The following is a 22929-nucleotide window of genomic DNA, read 5'->3' as shown; positions in this document are numbered from 1 at the left end:
GTCCTCGAATGAATATTCAACTACTATTCATTAAATAAAATAAAGTTATCGAATAAACCTTATTCGATTGATAGTTTTGAAAACTATATCCATATATATATATATAAATATATACAATATACTCGGGAACATCGACTCCCGGTTTTAGAAAAATGTTCACCTTTGGGTCCCCTATACTAAGGGTATACGCAACTACTGCTTATCTCTAACATAGGTATTATGCAACTATAAGCATTGAAATCAACAGATAGATAACCAGATTACGAAACAGACATGCATATGTATACCATACCAGCATGCTTCAATATATCACAAAATTTGCTAATTAACCAACATGCATCTATCACAAGATAATGCATATACATATATACATCACAACAACAGTATAACGGGTAGAAAACTTGCATGAGCGACTGGGGGTGGTAAAAGTCCTGGGATGAGTCTGGTAACCTACAACCCACATAAAAGTTGGAATTAAACCAAAGTCGCTTAAGAATCTATACTTTAACCAATTAGACTATAACGCTCGCTTTGCGCTTAATGATTCTCTTAAGTCGCTCGAGTACCCTCGGCACCACCATTTTTAATAAATTAACCATTAAGAGTTTTAAGGCGATTATTTCGCGAGTACTCTACCAACTGTCTAATCCACTTTACATAATTGTTTCATACTCCAATTAGTCATTTAAGGGCCTTAACCAAGGTTTCAAAGTAAGGCGAGGGGTAATGGTTCGTTCGCGAAACGTCGTTACTTAAAACGGTCGTTTCTCCTAAACTGTACATCGGATTCAAGCGAATCACATATCAAAACGAAGCTCGTAACATGAGCTATCTAATCATGGCAATGGTCAAAACCTAACAGTGAGTTCATGGGTCCTGATGTTAAGAACAAAAACAGTCTAAAGTAAATCGGGCATTACGACGGCTATGTTTACGCGATTACCAAATTTTATCCTACTCCAAATCAACCACAATTCAATCACAATTCAACCATACAACCAAACTCCATCCATACATCACTACAACAGCCCCAACACCTCAAGTTTTCCAATTTATATTATTCTCAAACATGAACTAAAACTATTCTTAAGTTCATTAACTAATAACCAAGATTTACAACTCCAAAAACATCACAAAACCAACTAATCTCTACATATTCAATCACCATGCTTCTCATGAACTATCCTACTCATAATAAGCTCTTAATATTCAATAACAATGCTAGGTTAAGAGATTATACCTTCCTTGGTGAGTAAGAGTAACTAAGGAGCTTGGAATCACCCTTGAAAGTCCTTACCAAAGCTTAATCTAACAAAAAACACAAGATCAAACAATTTAAATTTCTTGAAAACACTATTCACTCTCTTCTTAAATGATTTATTGAAAGAGATTGTGAAGGAATTTGGAGCTTAAACTCCTAGGATAGCCATAACTAATCATAAGGAACCGTGGATAATTACCTTGCAATTTAACAATGGTTGGATCTTGGATTTTGAAATGTTTCTCTTTAAAAAACAAGAAAAGTCGAGAGCTTCTCTTGAATAATGAGAGTCAACTTTGTTTTTGTGTTTTTTTATTTGTTTGGCTTGGTTGATCCACTTTTGTTTTGATTTATTACCTTTTAACCATGGTGAATTTTGTGTGGTTTATAATCAACCAACCTTCCTTCCTTTTTGGTCATGCTTAGGTCATCATTCTTATGTCATCTTCCCATGCTTGTCCTCTTCTTATTGGTTTGATGATATCATCCTCACTAACCTCTTTCATTAGCTCCTAATTACTTGGCTAATGACCGCTGATCTGTTATACGGTTCGCTTAACTTTCGTTTTCGTTTATCGTTTGAGGGATCATACCCGGGATCTTATTACTTTGGTTCCCTTAACCTTTCTCAATACATTATATTCCTTTTATGATCCCCTCTTATAATCCTTGAATTTGAATCCTTTTTATCCTGTTCCCTTATACTCCATTCTTTCGGTATCTGGTGGATTTTCGGGAAAAATTAAAGTGTTCGAATTTGGATTTTGACGATCTTTACATACACTTATATCCCATATAAAGTACTAATAAGATCTCAGAATAACAATAGAAGAACCCCTACATAGTGTGGTATGGAAAGTTTTCTTATTCAGCATAATCAACAAAACACTATTCATAAGGGTTACTAAAAGTTCAAAAATTTGGGGTTATTACACTCTCCCCTCCTTAAAAGGATTCCGTCCCGGAATCAGGAAAAATGAATTAGGATACTTTCTTAGCATTGCACTTTCTAACTCTCAAGTCAATCTTCACACATTGTGGTTCTACCATCAAACTCTGACTAGTTTGATAGCCCTTCTCCCAAGCACTTGTCCCTTTTCAATCTATAACCCTTCCTGGTTGCTCCATATAAGTTACGTCTGGTTGCATGTCTATGCGCTCATATGCCCATATTTGTCTGGCATCCGAATTATACTTCCTTAACATTGATACGTGGAACACGTTATGAATTTGCTACAGGTACGGGGGTAGGGCTAGCTCATATGCTAATCTTCCCAATACGTCTTAATACCTCAAAGGGTCCAACAATTCGAGGGCTTAGCTTTCCTTTCTTTTGGAACCTCATCCATCCTTTCCCAGGGAATACCTATAACAACACTAGGTCCCCTACTTCCTATCCTTTGTCCTTTCGTGTCGAATCAACATACTTCTTATGTCCATCTCGGGCTACTACCAGTCGTCCTCTGATTAAATCTATTATATCCTTGGTCCTTTGGACCACTGCTGGTCTAAGCATCTTGCGCTCTGCAACATCATCATATCATAAGGGAGATCGACATTGTCTTCCCTCAAGAATCTTATAAGGCGACATCTCGATAATGACATATGATCTATTGTCGTAAGAAAACTCAATCCGCGTTAAGTGATCATTCTAAATTCATTCAAGTCTATTACACAGACTCTCATCATAGCTTCTAGCACTATGGCTTTTGCTTCGCAACACCCATTCTTTTCCAGTTTTCCAGTTTGTAGTCATTACTATCTTCCGTACATAATACTACACTGGTTACACTTTTGCTCGTTAGCGTTCTATAACCTTTTAATAACCACGTCAACCTTAGTATCACGAACGTGTTAGAATCAGAATACCACCGTACTGATACTACTTCCTTTCTAGCTGCTTCTATCTTCGAAAGCTTGATCCATCATATAGAAGTAAAAGAATTTATTGCGAGATCACTATGATCATGAACAGTTGTTCTATTGCATAGTTAGTACAGAAGGTTGGTGGCCAACCTTTAGTATTTGACAAGCAATTAAACAACATGTGGTATCCTACTAGGCTTCTATCACACAGATAGATAGTCATTCGGCAATACCTCCCCTTCTGGAAGGGTTGTTCTTCTCAGCTTATACAAAATGAAAAGGAGAGAAAAGAACGAATTGAAGAGAATTGAATATGAAAAATACTGCCACAAGTATCTGGCTTGGAATCTACATCTGAACTATAGAGGTTTGTCATAGGAGAACAAAACATATGTGTATATTTATCAACATCAAGTATTATAGCATCGCATTTCACGCTCCCGAATATCTACTATTCCGTCCATTGTTCTATGGTCCCATGCTCTTGCTCGAGCTTATAAAAAATCACCTTTGAAACTCCCTCGACATCGAAAATCGAATCTGGGATTTCATTCTAGACATCATCGTTATTAGAATTCTATGCTTGCATCACAACCTTCCTCGTATAATAATACGACTCTCTATTGATAAGAAGGAATAAGTATTCAATAGGTAGATAATCGACTTAATTAGTCTATCAATGATAACTTATACATCACCACAACCCGATTAGTGGTACCCAATCTCAACATCCATTCCAATACAACTCTCATGCTTGTAATCGACTCATTACTCGCAGAATCATTGCTGCATTACTGTGGTCCATCGCTGACCTACTGTAGTTATTCATTTTCTATGAAATCTTAATAGCTAACCATACGGAGTTTATACATGTCGTATCAAATTCTTCTAAGGAGGTAACATGATCACCGTTCATGATTCATGAAGAACACTCCTGAACTTGACGTACATATGACATGAAGCAGATAAAATTACAGAAGAGTTTCAATCAAAGCAACGATAGCATGTTAATACCATTCTTAATCATATACCTTCAATAGAAGACTTAACTCGAAGGTTCGTTTAGTCCTTTTTGAAACATGGTCCTGGATTATCCTTGGGATAGTTCTTTCTAAGATGGATAGCCCGCTCATGGCGATTATACGAATTAAACCTTTACCAAACTACTATTACGGTTGGGTATTGCACAGTCATCAGAAGGAATGCCAATCTTCCAAACCATAATACAACCTTCACGGCTTCAACCATCATCACTGTATTCCTCTGGCACGAGCGCCTATAATTATCCTCTTACATTTAAAGTGTCGGCCACCTCTTTGGCCTTTCCTGATAGTAAAATTTCCTTACAATCAATGTCTTTTTAACCACCTCCAACTAAATTTTCTACCTCACTTCAATCACTGCTTATGTGAAAATGCTTCTCTTAAGTCCTGGTGAGAAAAAAAAGAAAAAAGAAAAAAAATCACCATTTTTCCATAAGTCATTGCCTTAGTCTTTAGATGTGAACATTGCCACGACTGACTCTCGATCATACTTAGGACGTCTTTTATCTTGGGTCCTTCTTACTTTGACAGTTCTGACCTCCGTTAGTTCAATCTATACTTTCTCATGGTTTAACATGTGCCCCACTTGGCATTATTATAATTACGTCACAATTCCTTTAGCAAAATTTCTATTCTTGAGAACTTTGAATATTACCATTCTCCTTGTAAAACTTCTAAGGTTATCCTTGAATCATTCCTCTTGTATTCCCTAGATACAGGGCATATCAAAATACCATTTACTAATACTAGAACCATTGTCTATGTACTTCTGAAAAATTTCTCTACTGATCTTTAAAGGTTGTTATTACCTTAATCCTTTCCAATTCATACTGTCAAAACTCATACCATCCCTATTAAGGGTGAAATGCCAACCTTTATGCATTCCCCTAGGATTCATTTTAAGTTACCGATGTTCTATCCTTAATTCCACCTTTAAAAAGGTACATGCATCCTTCCATGGATAAATCAAGTCATATATCCCTGATTAGGGTGTCTTATTCAATCATTCCCACCTCGATAGTATATGCTTAATTTGGTAACGATAACAAGGATGTTCTGGAAGATATTGGTCGTGTTCAACGTGAACTTCTTCTTAATAATTCCTTAGTTACTCTTGTTGTTTACCTTAACAGTCATCTCAATATTGGGATATCTCTCATACCTGGCGTCTCCCTTTCTGGGTATCATGCCACCGGTCTTACACTTCACATTCTTGAAGGTCACTTCCTTCATCCAATTTTTCTAACTTCCTACTTTCTTGTCTCCTCAGTCTATCCGCGTCTCATTATTTATCCTTCGAACTATCTCAAGGTTTCCTCGAATTCTCCCAACTTAAAGGGGGTACAATATGTACATCTCTTATGCCTTCAACCATCAACTTTAACTCATAGTGAATCATCCTCATCCTGACGATCACATACTTTTCTATTTCTATTACTATGATTCTTTAGGGTTTCCCCATACCCAACTCCCTTATCATTCCTCAAACTCTATTGCCTTTATATTCCTTTCCACTTCAGTTTCTTTTTATTTCCCTTTCTCTTACACTCATTTTATGAACCCACTAATTATTTACTTCAAACATCACGTCGTTCTGGGATTCTTGTCCTCCAGACGAATCTTGACAACTTTTACAATCTTAGATTCATAATTCATCATATTCGTCCGCCTTTGTTCTAGCTCTTAAAACTTTTACACTATCTCCATAACCTTGGAATTTACTTTCTCGAAAAAATTTTGACTAAACTTTAATCAGTTTATCATAACCTCTTGCTCCGTGCCTTTCTTGGTCTTTCACCAGTGGGTGGTCTCTCTCTTAGGAGGGTAAGTGACAAAAACAGTCTTTTGTGATTCGTCAATCATTTAGAATCTCAAATGATTCCTGTATTTCCTTTAGCCAGGCTCTTGCCTCGGCTGGGTCAGCTATTCCCTTGGAACTCTGAAAGCTTAGCGACTTAAAGGTCCTGAAAGAATTTCACACCATATTGTTTCCTCAAGGTGGTGGTTAGGGGTAAAAGTATAAGTTTTGTTTTAGGCAGGTCCATGGATTGCCCAATAGGAGTACCATCCTGGTTCTTCCTATCTTGCTCGACTTCTGTTTTCTCAGTCTAAATATTTCTTCCTACTCCCCATAATTGGGGTCATCTTTTAATTTAAAATCCTCATTTTCCACTTCATTATATTCTGGGTTCCTTATATCTTAATTACGACCTCCCTGATTATCACATTCAAGGTTTTCCCCTAATCTTATTCCTCATGGGGGCATAATGCTTGGAAAATTTTTGAGAATCTCTGGATATTTGTCTTACTTACTTTGCTTAAGTCTTTCCCTCATTCAGTCCTTGCATGATTGCAAATTATGAATTCTCAAGTTCTATAAACTTCATGACACTCTCTTAAGTGTTAATAGCGCAATTAACAATATGAACTTATCATAAACAAACTGATCTGAACTGAAATTAACAAATATATACTTAACCATTTGTTCGAGGGTACAACAACTAAACACATTAAAGGGAATTACATCATTTGATCTGATCGCTTCTATCCCAAAAGTACTACCATCGATAATCATCTAGTCATTAAAAACTAATCATTCATAACTTAGGCTAATCTTCCAAAAGCGGTGCTGCATGAAATTCTTGTCAGATTGCTCAGACTCTGCACACTATTATGGATCAAGAAATGCGAGCACGCACGACATCCCTAACCTGCTCCATTAAAGCGGTGATGAGGTCTAAGATAGTTGCAAGTAGAGCTGGACCAATCTGACCCTCAAGATGGCCTCTAGCTGTAACACGGGTGGTAGCCTCAATCATTTCCATGCTATAAGCTAATCCTGTCGGAAGTACCCCGCCCTCAATCCTCGGTGCAGTAAGTCGATCTAAAAGATCACTCCTAACATTACGGGCCTCAGACAGGCCACCCAAAGTCATATAATAATCGGCGATAAGAGAAGCTTGAGTGGTAGCATCTAGCAGTCCATGGGGTGCAGGTGGTGCAGACCCAGGGGATCCAAATGGATAACCAAGCACGGTATCAGGTGAAAATGGTGCAGGAGATAAAGGTGGCATTTCCTCAGTAGGTGTTGGGCTCTGTACAGGGGAGGGAACAGGAATTGGTGGAACCTCATGGGTGTCTACAAGAACCTCTGAAAGAGGGTCTGATACTGGTGTAATTGGTGTCGTGGAAGGCCCCACTCCTCCTGCCCTCATTAACCTTTGTGCCCTTGGTAACTCTTCATCCTCTAGTGCCACCCTCGTGGCCATTCTTGCTCTGGTAGTCACCCTGACTACGGTCATTAATTCCTCAGCGGTCCTCTCTTCATTCTCGTAAGGATCCTCCACGAGATCCTCCTCAGCAACAATCCCTTCTGGGATAACATCCTCAACCGCAACATTCTCAATATGAATCTCATCCTGTCCCTCGTTAGGGTACTCTATTGTATTCACAATTTGATCTCCAACATGTAATAAAACATCCTCATGCTGATGCTCCTGAACCTCAGGGTTCGGTGCCCCGCTGCCCTATACGAGAACGAACTATGTTACTATCATAATATTTATAAGGGTTACCATAAGGGTTTTAACTGTCAGTACTACGTTAGGTAGCCCGACTATGAACTTGGCAAGAGTTCTTATTATCTTTGTGAACTTATTATCTTAATGTCACATCATCTCTGAGGTTTATAACGCTTGGCTCTGATACCACTTCTGTAACACCCCCAAATCCGGGGTCGGGGATTCGAGTTGTCACGAGTTCCATTTCCCTTATCAATACTTAATCTTAACAGTCAACCAACTACTGAGTACTGTGACCCCACAATATACACACACACACACACCACAAGTTATAGTCTCAGAGATGAATACCAAAAATAACACAAGTCATTTTATTCCACAATTATAAACCGTTACACCTTAATAGGGTTTCTGAATAATTTACATATTCCTTGCCATTATTACGATTCATATTATACATAAGTCTGGTTCATCAATAGTTAAAAACCTAGCCTATTGGTAGCTCCTACCTCAGCTACGGCGGCATCAACCCTTCCAGAAAACTGTGGAACATTTTCTAACCGCTTGCGAATTGGAAGTTTGGTCTTGTTCATCTTTTCTATCTGTTGTTGTGTGATGAAAGAAGAAAGCAAGGGTGAGCAACAAGCCCACCAAAATAATATGTATAATGATTAACAATATATGAGCATTCTCATAGTACTCACGAAAGTCTTGGTCAAAAGAAATGAACCAAGCTGATATCTTAACGCGACCAAGTCGCAAAATATTCAGTATATATATATACATATATATATATATACTTTTCACAATATTTGAAATCCTCTGACATGTATAACATCCACAGAGTTCCAGTTTATAACTGTATAAAAATATCGTTGCAAGGTGATCTCATATATCTAACCTTGTCACAACGTTTTTCTGAAAATCTTTGACATGCACAAGGTAATCATTTACTAGATATAAGTTTAAAAGATGAAGTTACAAGATACTCCAATATACTTATATCTTTTCCGAATACTACTTGAACTACCACCGTTCAAGTTATAATTAGTTTCAAAAGTTCATCACATAGATGAGACTACAAGGCATAACTTGTATAGAATCAATCTTTGAAATATCATTCAAAAGAAACGAAGTTACGAGATACTTCATTTGATGGAAACATCATTTTGAAAACTCGACCCTGCCAACACTCAACAATCGCCCAGCCGTAGCCTTTCTATCGAAGTGCTCTGGGTAGTGTTGCAGAAATATCCAACTGGATGATGAACTAATTACGGGAGTTTGCCGCGCCAGGAAGACCACTCACGATGATCAGTCGCAGTAGTGCAACCCCACCATTTTCTACATGTAGAGGAGAATCTGTCGGATTTACTTGTCAACCGAACACTGGACTCCTAAGGAATGGACTGTCTTAGCGGAACTTCCAGGCCAATTGGGCCAATATAATAAGGCTGGGCCGGCGCCACTCGACCACTTACGCCACTCCTAGTTCAGATGAAATCCATGACTCTGAAACGTAAAGATCGTCCCCACTTTCCCCAAGTAGAAACTTGTTGATACGGCTCCACAAAGAAGTCGTATCTAGTTGGAAAGGAAAACTTACCGATATTTCCCAGGCGATGCCTGTTAATGGATTAACTTGTTCCAAGAATTTTACTTCCCGAGTGTTGGGTAAGTAATCAAAAACTCTTTTATCAAAATAGCAACCTTGTTGCGAATATAAAACACACCACAGAGCCGGATCCCTCAGCTTTTGAACGAGTATTTAAATCCCCTTCGAAAGGAAGATCTTAAATATAAAAATGGATTTTGAGATCCGCCCTAACTTTTAAAAATCATTTTGAAGACTCGAAAACATTTTTTTAAGAATGTTTGGAGTAATGCTGATTTAATAAAATAAATCAGTCCCAATATATTAGAAAATATCTGAATATTATTATTTAAATAATATTCCCATAAAGAATAATCTTTATAAAAATAATTGAAGTAGAAGTTTTAAAACTTATACTTGAAATGAATAATAAATAACCAAAGATATACTTATACGAAAGTATGATCTTTATTTGAATAATCGAAAATAAGTTTGATTATCGAAACATTATTCTTTAATAAAATAAAGAATATTATTTTATAAATAAGCGGAGTCATAAGTCCTCGAATGAATATTCGAAATAATATTCATTAAATAAAATATACGGAGTCATAAGTCCTCGAATGAATATTCAACTAATATTCATTAAATAAAATAAAGTTATCGAATAAACCTTATTCGATTGATAGTTTTGAAAACTATATCCATATATATATATATATATAAATATATACAATATACTCGGGAACATCGACTCCCGGTTTTAGAAAAATGTTCACCTTTGGGTCCCCTATACTAAGGGTATACGCAACTACTGCTTATCTCTAGCATAGGTATTATGCAACTATAAGCATTGAAATCAACAGATAGATAACCAGATTACGAAACAGACATGCATATATATACCATATCAGCATGCTTCAATATATCGCAAAATTTGCTAATTAACCAACATGCATCTATCACAAGATAATGCATATACATATATACATCACAACAACAGTATAACGGGTAGAAAACTTGCATGAGCGACTGGGGGTGGTAAAAGTCCTGGGATGAGTCTGGTAACCTATAAACCACATAAAAGTTGGAATTAAACCAAAGTCGCTTAAGAATCTATACTTTAACCAATTAGACTCTAACATTCGCTTTGCGCTTAATGATTCTCTTAAGTCGCTCGAGTACCCTCGGCTCCACCATTTTTAATAAATTAACCATTAAGAGTTTTAAGGCGATTCTTTCACGAGTACTCTACCAACTGCCTAATCCACTTTTCATAATTGTTTCATACTCCAATTAGTCATTTAAGGGCCTTAACCAAGGTTTCAAAGTAAGGCGAGGGGTAATGGTTCGTTAGCGAAACGCCGTTACTTAAAACGATCATTTCTCCTAAACCGTATATCGGATTCAAGCGAACCACATATCAAAACGAAGCTCGTAACATGAACTATCTAATCATGGCAATGGTCAACACCTAACAGTGAGTTCATGGGTCCTGATGTTAAGAACAAAAACAGTCTAAAATAAATCGGGCATTACGACGGCTCTGTTTACGCGATTACCAAATTTTATCCTACTCCAAATCAACGACAATTCAATCACAATTGAACCATACAACCAAACTCCATCCATACATCACTACAACAGCCCCAACACCTCAAGTTTTCCAATTTATATTATTCTCAAACATGAACTAAAACTATTCTTAAGTTCATTAACTAATAACCAAGATTTACAACTCCAAAAACATCACAAAACCAACTAATCTCTACATATTCAATCACCATGCTTCTCATGAACTATCCTACTCATAATAAGCTCTTAATATTCAATAACAATGCTAGGTTAAGAGATTATACCTTCCTTGGTGAGTAAGAGTAACTAAGGAGCTTGGAATCACCCTTGAAAGTCCTTACCAAAGCTTAATCTAACAAAAAACACAAGATCAAACAATTTAAATTTCTTGAAAACACTATTCACTCTCTTCTTAAATGATTTATTGAAAGAGATTGTGAAGGAATTTGGAGCTTAAACTCCTAGGATAGCCATAACTAATCATAAGGAACCTTGGATAATTACCTTGCAATTTAACAATGGTTGGATCTTGGATTTTGAAATTTTTCTCTTTGAAAAACAAGAAAAGCCGAGAGCTTCTCTTGAACAATGAGAGTCAACTTTGTTTTTGTGTTTTTTGATTTGTTTGGCTTGGTTGATCCACTTTTGTTTTGATTTATTACCTTTTAACCATGGTGAATTTTGTGTGGTTTATAATCAACCAACCTTCCTTCCTTTTTGGTCATGCTTAGGTCATCATTCTTATGTCATCTTCCCATGCTTGTCCTCTTCTTATTGGTTTGATGACATCATCCTCACTAACCTCTTTGATTAGCTCCTAATTACTTGGCTAATGACCGCTGATCTGTTGTACGGTTCGCTTAACTTTTGTTTTCGTTTATCGTTTGAGGGATCATACCCGGGATCTTATTACTTGGGTTCCCTTAACTTTTCTCAATACATTATATTCCTTTTATGATACCCTCTTATAATCCTTGAATTTAAATCCTTTTTATCATGTTCCCTTATACTCCATTATTTCGGTATCTGGTGGATTTTCGGGAAAAATCAAAGTGTTCGAATTTGGATTTTGACGATCTTTACATACACTTATATCCCATATAAAGTACTAATAAGATCTCAGAATAACAATAGAAGAACCCCTACATAGTGCGGCATGGAAAGTTTTCTTATCCAGCATAATCAGCAAAATACTATTCATAAGGGTTACTAAAAGTTCAAAAATTTGGGGTTATTACAAAGGGGGTCCTCATGCGGTCAAATGACGTCCTCATAATCTTTTATACTAAAAGTCATAGGCATGTGGGGCTTCGCCTGGCCGAACTGACATAGGTTGTACACTTGCCGAACATATTTTTTCTTTGTTGTTTTATTATCTCGGTCCAGCACACTACCTCCAGATATTATCTTCACCAATCCTCTTATCATGTCCCTTCGTTCGGACTCCTTAGCTTTTGGTTCTTCCTGATTGTCCTTCGGCCCCAGTCTGTCCCTCAGATCTCGGACGAACTGATTAAGTTCGCCTTCTTTGAACATCCGTTCAATAAGCTTCTTGAGGTGGTAGCATTCATCAGTATTATGCCCCTTATCTCTGTGATAATCGCAATACTTGTCGGGGTTCTTCTTATGATTTGGAACTTTCATTTTGGTTGGGCGAACAAACCCAGGCTTTCCCTTGATCTCATTGAGAATCTTGGAGATTGGTGCATTCAGAGGGGTGAATACAACCGAATATCTATCTCGGCGTTGTTCGGCCCCACGGTCGGTTTCTTTTCTTCCCTCTTTCCTACTATCCCTTCAGTCATTCCCAGATCTTGAGCTTTCATATCATTCTGCTCGCTTCGATCGGTCATCCCTTTAGGAATCTTTGTATCCCCCACTACTTTTCATCTTCCGGCGAAAGTTCTCACCCCTCACATATATATCATTCAGGTATTTGGGGGGAAAATCGTAAAGGGAGGAACAAAGTTTTTTACCTTTGTAGGGGTTCAGCCCCGTCGTAAGTAAGCCCATTGCTTTGACTTTGTACAAGTTTGTGACCATCCTAGCTTCTTGCTTGAACCGAGCCAAATAATCCCCTAGTTCTTCGTTCGCCCTCTGTCTACAGTGAGTGGACTAGGGCCTTTGTGTTTTTCGCCTTTCGGCATAGATGCGAGTAGTATTTCAAGAACTTTCTCTTTAGATGCTGATATGACCCAATGGACCTGGGTTTGAGGGATTTGTACCACATCGAGGCCGATCTCTTCATGTAGGTCATGAACATTTTGCAGAGCATAATGTCGTTATGCTCTATCCCAATCATCAACAATTCATACTTCTCGCAATGGTCCTCCGGGTCTCCCTTTCGGTTAAACTCACTCATCTTTGGGAATTGTCTTTCTTCGCTTGGGGGAGGTCGGTACTGCTCGATTTCTTCCGTCACAATCGGCTCTTGATCGACCTTTCTGTCGCCAAACATAGCCTTTTCCCGGCGAGTGAACCTAATTCGGGAGCCATCAAGCTCTTCGTCTGAATCAGATGAAAAATGTTATTTCATTCACTTCCTTTTGGGGTGCGAATCAGAGTCAGACTCATCTTCTTCGTCATAATTCCTGCGGTCTTTCTTGGGTTTGGTGGTTTCTCTGGTTCATTAGTCTACAATGATTCGTGCAGTATCTTCTCCTGTAGCTCGATTTCTTCCCTTTGGAGCTGCAGGGCTTTCAGTCGCAGTGCATCAGCCTCTCTTTGCTTTGCCCGGGCTTCTGCTTCTTTCTCCGCTTGGTCATCTTTTGTCTTTCCCTTCTCCGCGGCTAATTTTTTTGCGCGGATCTTGAGGAACAAGGCCTCTTCTTCGGGAGTCAACTTGATGACTCCATCGCCATCCACTAGGGAGGATGTCTATCCACCGTCGTGAAGAATAAAACCAGGTGGTGGTGAGTGCTCATGAATTGTGTTTGTCATTGTCTCGGTATCTCGTTTGTAATTCTTGTAGTCCCATATACGGCACCAAATGTTACGTCCAGATTTTCTTCGAACCGAATGAACTATCTTCGGACACCAAAGAATTGTCTTCGGCTGCCACCCGAAAGGGAAGAGAATGCGAGAGATTATCCCTCCGATTCACCTCCGGTGTGAGAATGAGAATCTAGATGTAAAGTGGGTTTAAGGAATACAAGAAAGTAGAGTATTTGTGAGAATGAGTGTGTGATTGTGTATGTCTTACTTTCCCAGGGGTTCCATACCCGATCCTGTCATAAATGCTTCGTACATTACACCTTAATTATGAAGAGTGAAAAGGGGACGTTACGATTGTATAATCTCAACGGTTAGAGTAGAAGTGGGCCTCAATCTGCTAAGCTGACTGGGCCTTCGGTTCATGTATCTGTTGGGCCTTCGACCCAATAATATAATTGTCTGATGGGCCTTCGTTCGGTGGGTCTTATTGGGCCTATAGCCAACCAGACCAATGCTCTTCTTCTCTATAATTTTACTAAGTTTTTTATTCTTGGTCTTGTATTAATTCATGGTTTTGTAAGTTTTTTGTTAAGTTTTTTTAAGACACTAGACATAAATGAAAAATAAAGATGATGTGTAACATGAAAAAGAGAGAATAAGAATCGAATACAAGAGATTAAACGTTAACCAGAAGAGAATAGAGTTATAATTGTATTATGTTATATGTAATGTTAGACCCTCCCTCGAGTTTTGTGAATTATTCACCAAGTTTTGTGGATTTTTCAGGAAGCTCTAGTTTTGTTCGATTTAAAACTACATTAATTGGATTATGGCATAAGCATGAATTTGACCTTAAGTGCGACGTACATATGTAGGATCCTAGTGAAAGTTACTTGTTTAATGGTTCATGTATCCCTCGCAAAACAATCCACCATAGCATGTACCGAGACATTGTCGCCCGTAAAGTCTTCATGATGTTCCGCTACTCAGATTCTTTTACAGCAAGCACATAAGCAAATTCATGCTCAATTTATTTCATTTTAACGGCCGTTTAATTTTTCTGCACACTTCTCAATATATACTGACTACATACTAAAAATTATTATTTTTTTAAAATAAAAATTTAATTTATATATTTTTTTACATATATTTTTTAAAATTATTATTTTATCTATACAGTCAAAACACTTATAAACGTGTGCATAAAAGTCTAACGACTATTAAAAAAATAAAGAAATGGATTACTTGAGTCTGTCATATTTTTGACACCAATTAGTTTTTCATCTAGTGACAAAAATCAAGATCCTATATCCGATATTTGAATATTGTCTCTATTTTGTAATTTGTGTGACTTTTTTTTGACATGTATAACTTATAACCTTACAATTCTCGTAAATTCTCAAAGGTTAGGGAGGATCGAACCCAGGAACTGGGCCGACAGAACATAAACTCTTAATTACTTGAACTATCCAACCGTGCTCTTTTAATTTATGGGACTTATTCGAGTCAAACAGTGAACTTATTAACAATGACGAAACAAGACCGAAATTAAAAATTAAATTTATTAATACATTAAAGTTAAAATTTAGGACTAAGGTTATAATTATGTTTTAATCAAGTGATTGTTGCTTATCTTCCAACATGTGGACTCTAACACAACATGTCCACATAATCCAGAAGCTTTAGAAGATAACTGAACAATGAACAAAATATATATAATTAGGCAGCGGTCAACGAAGTGAAATTCTTTGGTGATTTGGTCCAAGACTTCCTCAACCTTCCATCCAATGGCCTAACTTCACTTGTTATTATTGGTCTAATACGAATATTGTGTGTAGTGTATAATTATTATATCCCATTTTAGGTCATGCTAATCTGTTGGTGGTTTGTCACGCATATATATTAAGTAAATGCTGTTAAGTTTATGAATGGATCCAAAGTGTCCACGCTTTAGAGTTGGTTTTTGTTTATGTGCAACTGAGATCACATAACTTCATTGATTTTGTGTTTAGATAAGTTTTGATCTTCTTCTTCGTTTTAATCGACTTACTTAAATAATTTAAAAGTAGAATTAAGTTGGTTGGATAAAAAAGGAATTGGAGACATGGACTTTATAATGTGACATGCCAACGTTCTCTATTAAGGTGTATCATGAGATATATACATCATTTCGGAGTCATTTTGTGTAAATTTAAGGATTGTTTGATTCATTTTTTTAATCCGGTTTCAATATAAAGATGGACATGAATATAGGATATATTAGGTGCTCGAATTATTTTTTTTCTGTTAAATACACCGGTTAAGAAAAAAATTACCGTCACGTCAAAAAAATTTGGGTAAATATTTCATTTACCTTCAATAAATAATTATATAAGAAGGATTTATCTTCTAAAATGTCGTATTTGTACAAGGTATACGGAAAGTTTACATGTCCATTTAATTGTGACTAAAATTGTTGTTTTGATAAATATGTATACACACTCACACGTCAATATATTGATAAAATTCAAACTCCCGATATCTCGTAGATGAAAACGACATATATTATTATACTAAGAAAGAATGTTGAGTTGCTCTAATGAAATTTCATAAACACATAAAAAAATTTATCTCCCACATATACTATATATGTAGTACATAGATTTGAATATCCATTTTATTTGTAAATACTTTTTTCTTTCTAAATTTAATTTGGAAATATTAGGATACTTGACGCTATCCCTTTTTTAGCACATTTGTGAGCTCAATTCCCAAAATTAATATATATGTTCGATATTTTTCAAAAATGGCACAAACGCCACTTCAAATGGAGTTTTTTAGATGTTATCCAGATGAGAAGTGGTGTTGGATAAAATCACGAGTAAGATCATGTTTTTTTTACATCTTTTATTAAATTAATAAATTTTAATTTTGGTGTCAAATTTTTTTAGTTAGCAAGTGATGTTAACTTATTAAAAGTATGAATTTTTATTTAAGTAAAAATTATTTATATATAATTTTCGTAACTTAAAAAATGATATCATGCGGGAATGTGTATATTTTGACGAGAAATTAGATTCATGAATTTTAGAAATGTAGTTATACCCAATATATAAAAATATTATTTGTTTGATATAAAAGTACATTTACTGTATTTTGATGTATTTTGATCAGTCAAAATTTATTTCCAAAAAAGTAAATATTAAACATGACATTTTTTGAGTACTAAAAGAAGTGTGAATAGTAGATCCATAAATTGAAAATGAAACTATCAATTGGGAATGGAATTCATGGAACCGGTGAAAAAAATCATTAAAAATAAAAAAAGGTTTAGAATCAAATCGGTACAATGAATGAAAAGTATATAATAATATAACTAAATATGAAACTATAATGTTATAGATAAAAAATTCAGCATATTATAATATTCAATATAATTTTTAATTTTACTATCATTGAATTTAGCGGGGATTTGAAATTTAAACTAATTATCACTAATTTTGTTTTTATTTTGAATGAATAACAAAAAAAATTAAAGTGTTTTTAAAGATTAAATGCTATTACGAAAATAGCTAAATAAACTTGATGCAATCTAATATTTTAAGATTTTACGATTCTTTATAAATCAAAACTTCTAATTTTATTGTTCACTAATTTTGATTTTTCACACTATAGAACTATTTTATTAGATTATAAACTGATACCCTTTTTCAAGCAACTAACACCATGCGAAAATACTTTTAAATTAAAAAATTATCTATTAAAAATAAATTTACATCACTTGCCAAAAAAATTTTATTATTAAATTTAATATGAGAGTTCAAAATCGGGACTTACACTAAATTTTACCCTTAAAGAGGAAAAAAAATAGCACCATAATGCCAATTCATGTGAATGTATTGACAAAATCCCATAAAAAGGGGCGTTTTGTGTCATTTTTGTCCAAAATTAAATGGATATGCTATAAAAATGAAACTTTTAAGCCAACATACACTGGATCAGGGATTCATGTATCTTAGAGGATCTCAAATAGAGGTTGTCAAGGAGTTGCTAAATCTTATGTCACATGCCAACCTATTGGAGTTATATAGTTACCAAGAGGTTGCCTACAAGGTTGTCAAAACTTGACAACTTCCTAAAATATTTAAAATATCGGTTTTTTAATGTGTGCCAAGTGCACACAATAAACATTAACTCTCATGAGTTTGATGCATTTTGATTGTTTCTCTAATCATAAATATTGATACACCCTCTGCATTTACAACAATTCCACCAATAAAAATGCACAAAACTTATAAAATTTAGTGTTTATAAAGACCATTAAAATATAGATACAAATGCAAAAAGTTTATATTAATAATGTCTTTTTTAATTTATGAGTCATTTACAATTTAATTTAAGGAATCACATAGGCAACAATTAAAGGTTGCTAATTATTGGAGTCGAATGTTATCAAGTTGATATAAAATTGAGTGAAAATAAAATATTAATATATATGATGATTTGATAAAGTTATCAACTAACTTGACAACCCCTAATTGGAGATGCTGTTATATGCAGACTACAGTGTTTTTTACTATTTTACCCCAAATAATATTCAGGTGGTCTTGTCATCCTCACGAATGGAATGTTGAAAAATTGAACATAAATTTGAAATATGTGCATGAATTTGTACAAAAACAATGTTAATAAGAAAACTAAAAAGTGTTATACATTTCAACTCCGAAGTGAAGCCCAAATAAAATATAGAGAAAGATAGTGGGCCAAGTTTTTGAACCTAAGCTAAATTCGTTGGCGAAAAGAAAGAGTAGGTCCCTTCATAATTCATTGGACAGCTTTGATATCTAACTAATGGATGTCTGAAACCGCGAGGCCCTACCATACATGGGCTTCTTTACATTAAGTATAAATAAAACTAGATTTTCCACATAAAATAAGTTTTAATAGATATGCATGTTCCATAGAATTAGAAAATGTAATTTCAATATATACATCGGAATAATAACATTCTCTTGTACAGTAAAAATGTAAAATGTAGCAATTAGTTATATGTAGTAAATCGTAAGCAAAAATTGATATCCTATGTACAATTAATTTGAGATTAATTTGGGTTATTACACTTTAAAATTTGGACAATTACTTCAAGTATACAAAGCAAACAAAAACAATTATTATAACGTATCATAATATTATTATTTCATACAATAAATTATAATACTATACCGCAATTCCAAATTAGATGTAAAGTAAGATTTTTGGTGCGAAAATATAATTTTAGGTAGCTAGCAATTGTTTGTTTCAAAGTTCAAACCATCTGCCAAGTTTAAATATGCAGCCAAATATCAAAGTTTATTTACATGGCTTACCTAAGCTCTGTATTCAAAACAAAACTTTCCCTCCTTCCACTACCTTTCTCTAAACTCAAACTAAATCAATCTTTTTTCTTTTCTTCTAAAGTGTCCACTAACAACAGCTTGATAAAGGAGCAAACTTTACTTTCAATTTTCAAGAAATGCATCACATTAAAAAATGTAGAACAACTCCATGCCCACATCATTCAAACTGGCCTTAATCAAAACCTCTATCTTATGGGAAAGATCATTGTGTTTTGCGCTGTCTCGGACCGCGGTTCAATGGCCTATGCAACCTCTGTTTTCAAGAATGTTGAGAGCCCAGATGGGTTTATGTGGAATACAATGATTAGAGGGTTTGTTAAGACAATGCAGGTGGAATATATTTTTGAGTATTTCAAGAAAATGCAAGAAAATGGTGAAAAAGCTGATAATTTTACATTTTCTTTCTTGCTTAAAGTTAGTGGCCAATTGGGCTCAGTTTCTTTGGGAAAACAGATACATTGTAGTGTTGTAAAGCATGGTTTGGAGGATCATGTGTTCGTGAGGAGCACATTGATTCATATGTATGGTATGTTGAAGGAAATTGAGATTGCACAGCAGTTGTTTGAAGAAATGTGTAGCAGGAATGTGGTGACTTGGAATGTTATTATTGATTGTAATGTTAGTTGTGGGAATTACAATGAGGGGCTTGCGTTGTTTTCGCGGATGAGAGGGTGTGGGGTGAATTTTAATGATGTAACATTGGTTGCAGTTCTTGCAGCATGTTCTGCATTGGGAAATTTGGATTGTGGGAGGTGGATTCGTCGTCTTGTTGATAATGCTGGCATGGGAAGCAATTTGATGGTTTTGAATTCGCTGATTGATATGTATGCAAAATGTGGACAGATTGACGAAGCACGCGAGATTTTTAATGAGATTAGGGATAGAAATTTAGTGACATGGAATTCAATGATATTAGGGTTGGCAACAAATGGCCACGCAAATGAGGCGTTGGAACTCTTCTCAACACTGCTAGTTGAAAAATTGCAGACTCCTAATGATGTTACTTTCCTGGGAGTTTTATGTGCGTGTAGCCATGGAGGAATGGTAGAAAAAGGAAGGCAATTTTTTGATTTGATGACGAAAGAGTATGGAATTGAACCTAACATACAGCACTACGGATGTGTGGTTGATATGCTGGGCCGGGCAGGTTTTCTTGGTGAAGCTTACCATTTAATTAAAAGCATGCCACTGAAATGCAATGCTATTGTGTGGAGGACTCTGTTGGCTGCTTGTCGAGTTCACAACAATGTTGAACTAGGAGAAGTGGTGAGACGGCATTTGTTTGAATTGGAACCAGATCATAGCAGCGATTATTTGCTCCTTGCAAACATGTACGCAGGTGCAGGACAGTGGAGAGCTGTGATGAATGAGAGACATTTGATGAGGGCTAGGGGAGTCCAGAAACCAATGCCCGGAAACAGCATCATAGGCGCATAGAAAGTACTGGATATTGAACAGTATATATACAAGGCATAGCTATTTACAAAGCTTTCCGGCTTAGTATTTATTATTATGGATTTTTTTTTGTTAGATCGTAATGTAAAGTTGTAGAATATTTATCGAATTTCTTTCAGTTGTTTCATTCACAACTTCCAATTTTTTTTTCTGGTGTACTAGTTTTAAGTGGGGTATCAAGTGGTGGGATTGCAGATCGGAAGATTTAGGACCGAATAGTGGGGGGGGGGGTGTTCATACACAAATGACAAATCTATAAAATCAATCAAGTCTATGAAAAATCAATAATATCTGTAAAATACTTGCAAATTTAGAAAACTACAGAATTATTAGTTTTCCAATACAACATAAGTGTACAAAGATATTAGCTAGAGAACATAATTAACTTGAAAACAACTTGAACATAACAAACTGAATATAGTTTTAACTCCATATAATTACCACAAGCCTTTAGATTTTCATAGATTTGAACAGAAGAAAAAAAGGCAAAGGAATTTTGAAAGTTTGGACGGTCATCTGCTCTTTAAATCCAGATGGCCAAACAAATGATCAATTTTATAGATACAAGACAAATGCTATGAAAATTATTTTCGTCTTCATTCAGCAACCAATCTTCCCATTCTTCACAAGCATATTCCACAAGCGAATCCCTGAAAGAACACGAACGGCAACATAGATCAGACAGTTATGTACATATTTAGCCATAAGCTGAGGATACTAAACCATAAGCAAGAAATATATACACTTAACAATATACTGACTTGATACTTCTGTTTTGTGTTTACAAAAATGGAGCTTTCCACGCTCACGCTACCATGACACTAACATGCATGTTCACATTTTGTTGTTGGTCACAAGTTTAGATGAGAGGGTAGCGGTCGATAGACAATGGTGCAAAAACCTTTTAGCAAATCTCTTCTATAGTTAGGCCAGTCTTGATGAATATCTTCTTCAAAGAAACATAATATATCAACTCAAAACCATTGTAACTAAGTTTCAATTAAGAAACACAACCTAGTAATATATTCTCCCACATACATGGCTGACTGCTTTTGCATTGTCATATCAACTGAACCACAACCAAGTAATGAAAACAAGATTGGGTGCTCCAATAATCAAAGTTTGGGAACCTGTATATTGCAAAACCAATTGTTTGTCACAGATAAACAATTATTTACCTAACTAAATTGTGACCAGCTAGTTTCTGATAAAAGCCATCATCTATGCAATTAACCAAACACGGCTGCTGAAGACTTAAACTTATAAAGGTTGAACAAAATAAATTGAAACTTGAATTTTAAATCTATTCAACTGTCGGGGTTAATTATTTTAAAGATTGAGTAATGTACTTTGTTGCATTGTTTTGTCTTTTACATCTAGATGTTGTGATACTCAATTGAGAAAGCAAACTAACATCCAGTATAAGTACATTGTATAACAGGGTTTATCGCAGTATGTTTTTCGTAGAATAGGGTTTTCCATTCAACTAGGTAATGTAGCGCATCTTGTTGCACGCCTATACAGGTACACACAAACAAGCATCTTAATGAAGAATTCACATATAAAACAAAAACATCATGAAGATTATATTGAGCAAGGGAAACATACATCACTGTTTTCAACATCATTTTCGTATTGTTCCACCTGATTGCTTAGTTCATCATCATGTTCCACCCGACTGATCTCCCTCTCCTTCTCCTTCTCCTGCTCCTTTTCCTTCCTTTTCTTCTTCCTCGAACTCGTCCTCCTCCTCATCCTCTTCTTATTCGTCTTCTTCCTCTTCTTCTTGGTCTTCTTCCTCTTCTTCTTCTTCTTCCTCTTCTTCCTCTTCCTCTTCCTCTTCTTCCTCCTCCTCCTCTTCCTCTTCCTCCTCGTCCTCTTCCTCTTCTTCCTCTTCTTTTTCCTCTTCCTCCTCTTCTTCTTCTTCCTCCTCTTCCTCCTCTTCCTCTTCCTCTTCCACTTCCTCTTCTTCTTCCTCTTCGTCTTCTTCGTCTTCTTCCTCTTCCTCTTCTTCCTCTCTTTCCTCTTCTTCCTCCTCGTCCTCCTCCTCGTCCTCCTCCTCGTCCTCTTCCTCTTCCTCATCTTCCTCTTCCTCTTCTTCTTCTTCCTCCTCTTCTTCCTCCTCTTCTTCTTCCTCCCTCTTGTTCCTCTTCCTCTTCCTCTTCCTTTTCCTCTTCTTCCTCTTCCTCTTCCTCCTCCTCTCTGCCTCTTCCTCTTCCTCCTCCTCTTCTTCCTCCTCTTCTTCCTCCTCTTCTTCTTCCTCTTCTTCATCTTCTTCCTCTTCCTCCTCGTCCTCCTCGTCCTC

General features: G+C 35.9%; 1 protein-coding gene across 1 annotated transcript; it reads left to right on the top strand.

Annotated features, from left to right (window-relative positions):
- The first annotated feature begins 19230 nt into the window (after window positions 1–19230).
- Window positions 19231–20711, top strand: LOC141716649 (pentatricopeptide repeat-containing protein At1g59720, chloroplastic/mitochondrial-like). Its single transcript, XM_074518840.1, has one exon. The coding sequence runs from the start codon at window positions 19362–19364 to the stop codon at window positions 20604–20606; it is 1245 nt and encodes a 414-aa protein (XP_074374941.1). The 5' UTR covers window positions 19231–19361; the 3' UTR covers window positions 20607–20711.
- Window positions 20712–22929: the final 2218 nt, after the last annotated feature.

The sequence above is a fragment of the Apium graveolens genome, chromosome 4 (genome assembly GCF_009905375.1).
Source record: "Apium graveolens cultivar Ventura chromosome 4, ASM990537v1, whole genome shotgun sequence".
Taxonomy (NCBI): domain Eukaryota; kingdom Viridiplantae; phylum Streptophyta; class Magnoliopsida; order Apiales; family Apiaceae; genus Apium; species Apium graveolens.
The sequence above is the reverse complement of the archived record's forward strand: the minus strand, read 5'-3'. Positions and strand labels throughout refer to the sequence as shown.